The 7,305-nt window shown below is 43.8% G+C and overlaps 1 protein-coding gene across 1 annotated transcript; it reads right to left on the reverse strand.

Moving 5' to 3' along the window:
• Positions 1 to 4,065: 4,065 nt before the first annotated feature.
• On the reverse strand, positions 4,066 to 4,790 carry SMIM36 (small integral membrane protein 36). Its single transcript, XM_083717848.1, has one exon. It carries the CDS (start codon positions 4,502 to 4,504, stop codon positions 4,220 to 4,222), a length of 285 nt encoding a protein of 94 aa, XP_083573974.1. The 5' UTR covers positions 4,505 to 4,790; the 3' UTR covers positions 4,066 to 4,219.
• Positions 4,791 to 7,305: the final 2,515 nt, after the last annotated feature.

Consider the following 7,305-nt stretch of genomic DNA (forward strand, 5'->3'; position numbering starts at 1 on the left):
CTCTTTTATATCTAGAAGATCACATGTTTAGAAAGTGCCATATTTTAAGTGGCAAATCTGTTCAATGGCTAAATCATAGCCTTGCTATCAAACTCTGGACATTCCTGCCAATCAGTCTACTGTGCAATATTATTGCCGCACCTGGCCCTGGTCACAGTTTGAAGTGACTAGCCATAACTTGGATACAGTGCTCATTAGAAGAGCTGTAAGTCAGTGTCATTGCACCAAATTTGGATCTTCAACAAAGATGTCCATCTCTTGCATCCCTAGGTAAGGCAAGACTCCTTCAGACCTTCCAGGTGTCCCTGTTTTCCAGGGGCAGTCCTGGATTTACAGAAGCCATCCCGGTTTCTGATTTGATTCTGTAATGTCCCACTTTTCCTTAGGGTGTCTTTATTTTCATCGGAGAAATGTTGGAGGGTATGGAGTTATGCAGGTGGTGCTGTTGGTTAAACCATAGATCCTAGGGTTGCCAATCAGAAGGTCAGCAGTTTGAATCCCCGCAATGGGATGAGCTCCCGTTGCTTGGTCCCTGCTCCTGCCAACCTAGCAGTTCGAAAGCACGAAGTACAAGTAGATTAACAGGTACCACTCTGGTGGGAAGGTAAACGGCCTTTCCATGCATGGCTCTGGTTCGCCACATGCTGGCCACATGACCTGGAAGCTGTACACTGACTCCCTCGGCCAGTAAAGCGAGATGAGTGCCACAATCCCAGAGTCGTCTGCGACAGGACTTAACGGTCGGGGTGCCTTTACCTTTTATGGAGTTATGCAACCCCCAAGTCAAGGAGATAAGTAACTGTACAACCTTTAGAAGATATCTGAAGGCAGCCCTGTACAGCGGTACCTTGGTTCTCAAACGCCTTGGTACTCAAACAACTTGGAACCCAAACACAGCAAACACGGAAATAGGTGTTCCAGTTTGCGAACATTTTTCGGAAGCCGAACGTGCTCCGTTTTGAGTGTTACACTTCCGATTTGAGTGCCACACTTCTGATTTGAGTGCCACATTTCCATTTTGAGTGTTACGCTGTTTTGCTATTTATTTTGCATTTTTGTTTTTGCAGCTCCTTTTTTGTGACTGTGTAGAACCCAGTTCAGCTACTGATTGATTGATTGATTGATTGATTGATTGATTGATATTGTGTGACTGCAGTACATTGCTTATTGTTTTCATTCTATGGACCAATGGTCTCGTTAGATAGTAAAATTCATGTTAAATTGCTGTTTTAGGGGTTGTTTTTAAAAGTCTGGAACGGATTAATCTTTCTATGGGAAAGAGTGCTTAGTTTTGGAACGCTTTGGTTTTGGAACGGACTTCCAGAACGCATTAAGTTTGAGAACCAAGGTACCACTGTATAGGGAAGTTTTTTAAATGTTTAATTTTTGCATTATGTCTTTTTGTTGGAAGCCTCACAGAGTGGCTGGGGCAACTCAGTCAGATGGGCCGGGTCATAAATAGTAAAATGATCTTCATCACCATCATTATGGAATAGGACGTCCCTATTTTCATTAGAGAAATGTTGGAGGGTATGCTCCTGCCTGAAACCCAGGAGAGAGGCTACCTACCATCAATGTGGAGTGGACAAAACTAAGCTAGGTGGATCATGTTTCTAATGTCGTGAAGCTGATAGATTGAAAAAAGACACCTAGTAAGGCGAAAGAAGCCCTCCCAAAGGAAGTGGCTGGCATTCTCCCTGTGTAAGCATCCTAAAGCAAGGCAGAATTGGGAAGCAATTCAGAGACAGAATCAAATAAATAAACGTTGCCTGATGAGGAGCTGCAGAAACCAGTCAGGCATGGGTCTCTCTTTCCTTGCTGAGTATGTGTTTACCTTGCTGGGGAGGTGGGAGGGTTGGTCTTCTCCCAGTGGATTGGCCCTTCCCTAGAGAAATATTGCTGGTTTGGCAGGTGAGGGGGCAGGGTCTTTTCAGCTGTGGCACCAAGGTTCTGGTACACCCCCTTTAGGAAGGCTTGTATGGCTTTGTCACCATTCTATGTCTCCCACCCCTTTAGGGATGCAGAACAGATGGAACTTTTCTTTGTGTGTTCTGTTTACTGCTGATGAATTGGATTTTCTCTTACTGTAGTGGCCTGTTCTGACTGCTCATTTTATTATTATAGTATTTCATTATGTTTTGATTGGTGTGGGGTTTTTTTTCTATTTCCGTGCTGCTAGCCTTGTAAAACACAATAAAACAGCCGTAAGGAAAATTGCAGCAGAAATAAAAAGCCTGGGAGGAAAGATGGTCTTTGGCAAGCATCTAAAACAGGGGTCGGCAAGGCTTACTGGCCATGGGCTGGATCACTCCCACGGAGATCATCCCTGGGCCGGGCCGGCGCAGTGTGACGCTGGAAGTCGAGTCTGCACAGGTTCGCAGTGCTGAAACTTGCTTCTGTGCATGCCCAGATGCTGAAAATCGTGCCTGTCCAAACGCGATTTCTGGTATCTGCGCGTGGACAGATGCGATTTCTGGCACCGCTGGCAAGTCCCTGCACCGCGTCAGTTTAGCGCAGCTCACAGGGGACTCGCCAAGCAGGTGGCTCGGTTGGGGGGAGGCTCGGGGGCCGGTAAAACAGTCTTCGTGGGCTGCATCTGGCCCATGGGCCACATGTTGCCGACCCCTGATCTAAAATATAGGTGCCTGGCCATCATTAAACAAGCTGTCAGAAAGGTTGACTCCTGGGTTGACCATAACCCCCTTTTTAATGTAGTTTTCTATACATTATACCTAGTGTTAAACTTCCTAACTGTGAACGGGTGACACTTAGAGATGAGCGAATCTTGTCCATTTCATATTCTCTCACTTTTGTGTTTTCCCAACCCTGTGTTTGTTCTCCACGTTTCTACATCAGTTTTTTTTTCTTTTTTGGGGGGGAAGGGAAATCTTCATGACCTTTCATCAGCATCAAATTGTATGCAATTCCACCAAAAATACACATTTTTGCCAAGTGATTTTCCCGAATACAACACATTTTTTTGCAAGCTGTTTTCCCAAATATTTGCATTTTATTCAGAAGGCGACACATTTTTTGTAGACATCACATTTTGAAGTGTGAGTTTTGAAGGAAAGCTGCATTTTGGTTCCCACACTGAGGAAGTGAAAATTAAATAAGTTTGCCTTTCAGTGTGAACTTAGCGAAAAGTGTTCCCCTCCACTGCCCCTCCATCCCTAGCCCTAAGTTCCAGCTGCTTGTCAAAGAATGTCTATTTTTGTTGAAGTCACATTAGACCTGCAATCTTTGGCATCCTCAAAACTGACGAGTTTTGTGCTTATGCCTCTTCTCTGCACCCTTCCCGCCCAGCAGCAGAGAGAACAATTCCTGGAGAAAAGTTTATGTTTGCTTCCTTTAACTCTGTTGCCTGCATCTCTTTTTTTTATATCTTTGATGGGTCATTACTCTGTTTTGATATGATGTGCATGGCTGCCCAGTTTGGGTGGCTGATGCTTGCTTCTTCTTTTTTTACACACCTGCCAAAGAGGGGTGCCGTATGTGAAAATAAGAAATACTGTATTTTTTTTGCTCCATAAGACGCACCTTTTTCTTCCTAAAAAGTAAGGGGAAATGTCTGTGCGTCTTATGGAGTGAATGCCTCCTTTCTTTTAGCAAATGTTTTGTGCCACTGGGAAATGGTAATTCTGTATCGATCTGTTTTGGATGTTGTATGTGATGCCAATAAAGGTTTTACGATACGATATGATACAATACGATGTCCATGGCTACAGCCTGCCCCCCTCAAATCACACATCCACTGTTTCCTGGGGAGGCAATGGTGGAAAAATGTGGTTACAAAGCACAGATCCACATGGATCCTCAGGATCTTTGCATTGGGTCACCCCAAATTCACCATCAGTTCACATGTCTGTGGCCACAGCATGAACCACAAAAATCATACATCCGCTGTTTTGTTCAGAATATTTTTTTTCTTGTTTTCCTCCTCTAAAAACTAGATGTGCCTTATGGTCAGGTGCGTCTTATGGAGCGAAAAATACGGTAAATTGCATTCTGAATCAGATGAGGGTTAAAGCTACCTCTCTTTGTTGCCGCACGTGGGAACGAAAGTGAACTTAGGACAAAAGATCACCCCACTTTGCAGAGTACGCGAAAACCCAGATTGTCAGTTTGGACTTACCTTGCTGTGTTCCCCTTGTGCAAGCAGGATGTAAACATGGCACAGGTGAGGCAGTCTTGGAGCAGCACCCTGGAGCAATTGAATTTATACAATCGTAGTCCTTTTCCCTTGTGGGCCAGGAGGGTTTTCATAAGTGGGGAAAGGTCCTTTCGCCCAGCGGGTGTTGGGGTTCCCTTGCTGCATCACCACTAGCCGGATCGGAGGCTGGTTCTCCGTTGGGATCTCAGGAGCATATTCCTTACTCGGGTCTCTCCCTCGACAGTCATACATCACACAGGAAATCAGGAAAACCAAGAGCAGGATGACATAGCTAGCTACCAGGATGATCAGGTTCAAGGTAACTGGGTCAATTTCTAAATAAAAATCCATTGGATCCCATAATATTTAGCAGGATCTCTGTGAAAGGAGCTGCAGGTAGACATATGCACATACACTGTCTCGCACAGGCTAGCAGAGCAGTAGCTAACTGATAGATGTATTGGCTTTGCGGTAAAAATACTTTAATCCTGAGCACTCCTCTAGCAATAGGTCCTCCCCCCTTGAACTGCATGATTAAAGCTGCTCAGTTTAATAACTTAAGCTCCCTCTTTTAATACCCCATGGCCAACAGTGGCAGGAGCTGCATCTGAATGTTTCTTTGCAGTGCAATATTCAGATGGATGTTTTCTCCCCATCCCCCCATGACCTGGTGCTCAACCTTGGCAGACATGCGCTATTGGGGGGGGGGGGGAAAGACCCAGATTAACCATCATCAATTTTTCTCCTCCGGTTCTCCTCTTGTCTTGCAGTGGTACACAAACCAGGAAATGGGCAGTGGCTCATTTTGAGCTATGGGGAAACTTAGATTCTGAAGGGTTCTTAAGAGTGTATTACACTCAGGCCTGGCCTTACCATTGGGCAGAGTGAGATGGCTGCCTCAGGCAGCAGATGCCGTTGGAGCAGGGAGCAGTGGCATGGCGTGGGAGGACAGACATGTGTGTACCACAAAGCCTGCCCAGCATCTCTCGCCTGCTCTCCATGGTTATAGCAGAGGATGCTTTCGCGTATGGAGCGCTATCAGAAGCGAGACCTGTGTCAATGATGAGTTGTGTATTCAGTGCAGCAGGCCCAATTCCACAGAACTTCCTTCCACTAGATACCAGGCAGGCGCCGTTCCTGCTCAGCCACAGGTGCCGGGCTAAAACAGTTTTCATTTCAGGTCTCTGAATGTTGCTCTGATGTTTCTATTTTCTGAAATTTTAACCTGTTTTGAGTTTTGTTTATTATATGTTTTATTCCCTCCTTCCCCAGTCTGTCACACTGAGACATAGTGAAAAGCGGGATATGCATTCTTTAAATAAATTTTAAAAATGGAATATGGATGTGGGGAGATGACAACCACCTTGGCTTTTACCTCAGAGAGCAAAACGTCTTGGGCTGGCACTGTTTCTACTGCACATTTTATAACTACTTCCCTCAAAGGATCTTAGGAATTGTCCTTTTAAGAGGGAGAGTGCTGCATCTCTTTTCTTCAAGGTGCCCAGAACACTGTAGAACTACAATTCCCAGGCCGGGACATTTTTTAAAAGTTTGATTCAGGTTACAATCTGTAGAGTAGATATACAAAGAAGATCTTCTCCTTTTCTTCCTGGTCCTGCAATCGAATATACTTTTTGGAATATTGAATGGATGAAACCACTGGGCTACGAATCAGGCAATCCCAAGCTCAAATCTCAAATCTCTGAATTCACTAGGTGTCCTTTTCAAACTACTCTGTCTGCCTCAGTACTCCTGTCTGCAAAATGGGGGATAATGATAGTGACTTACATTGCTGGGTGCGGAACCTCAGTGTCAGAGGCCAAATGGGGCCCTCAAGCACTCTTTTGTTTCCTAATATATCATTTTTATTAATTTTTATGTTTTACAATTTAGAATATTCATTTAGACAACCTTAAAATATCAATGTCTTTCCTTTTTCTCTTTCCATGATTCATTTTGCATAACATAAATCCCTGCGTATTTTATATATAAACTAAACCATTCAGTATTCCATTATTACTTCCATCAAAACTTATTCACACAGTTTAATTTATCTTAATGCTGCCAACGTTTTCAAGTGTACACAATTTCCCCTCATATATTCAATAAACATTTCCCAATCTTCTTTAAACAAATGTTCTTCTTGTTCTCTTGTTCTGTAAGTTAGATCCACAAGCTGCGCATATTCCATCACTTTAAGTTGCCTCGCCGTAGTGGCATACATAAATAACCTTTGTTGACACCTGGGAATTTCCATCTGAATTATCCCCAACGAAAAGGACTCTGAGTGTGTTTTTAAAGGTGCTTTTAAACATTCCCCTCTCCCAATTCATTATAAATTATTTCCCAGTACTCTTTTACCCTTATGCAGGTCCACCACATATGAAATAATGTACCCTTGACCTCATTGCATCTCTAGATGCAATAAGGGCCCTCAAGAACTCTTTATCTGGCCCATGATGGGACTCTTCCCCAGGTCAATCCCCCTTTCCCCAGGCTGCATCCCTCACCGGCCCTGCTTTGCACCCTCCTTGCCTGGCTGAACTGTGTCCTTGAACTGTGGCAATGCCTCTTCCTTGCCTGGCTGGAGGATGGAGAAGGAAGTGTGAGTAAGTATAGAAGCTAGACAACCTCTGAGGAGGCCTTGTGCAAGTTGCCTTCTGTGCTCCCTCTCTGTCCCATCCTAGTGGCTTCTACAGCTCCTTCTCTGGGAGAGAATTGGTGCCAAAGAAGGATAGAACTTTTTTCATGTATGCTACGACAGCAGCAAGAATACTTATTGCAAAACATTGGAAGACACAAGATTTACCCACCTGGGAAGATTGGCAGATGAAGATGATCGACTATATGGAAATGGCAGAAATGACCAGCAGAATTCAAGACCAGGGAGAAGAGAAGGTGGAAGAAGATTGGAAGAAATTTAAAGAGTATTTACAGAAATACGGTAAAATTAAAGAAGTTTAGAAAGAGACTGGTATTAAACAATTTGACTTTTGCATAAGCTGTTTTTAAGATTGTGTGTAATATATTATTATGAAAAAGCAGGTAATGTTAAATCAGAAGGATTTGCTAAAACAACAAATTAAAATAGAATGCAAAAAGGGAGGCGAGAGGAAGTCAAAGGAACAAGTTAATGAAAGGACATTTTGGAA

This window comes from Podarcis gaigeae (assembly GCF_964106915.1).
Source record: "Podarcis gaigeae genome assembly, chromosome: 2".
Classification (NCBI taxonomy): domain Eukaryota; kingdom Metazoa; phylum Chordata; class Lepidosauria; order Squamata; family Lacertidae; genus Podarcis; species Podarcis gaigeae.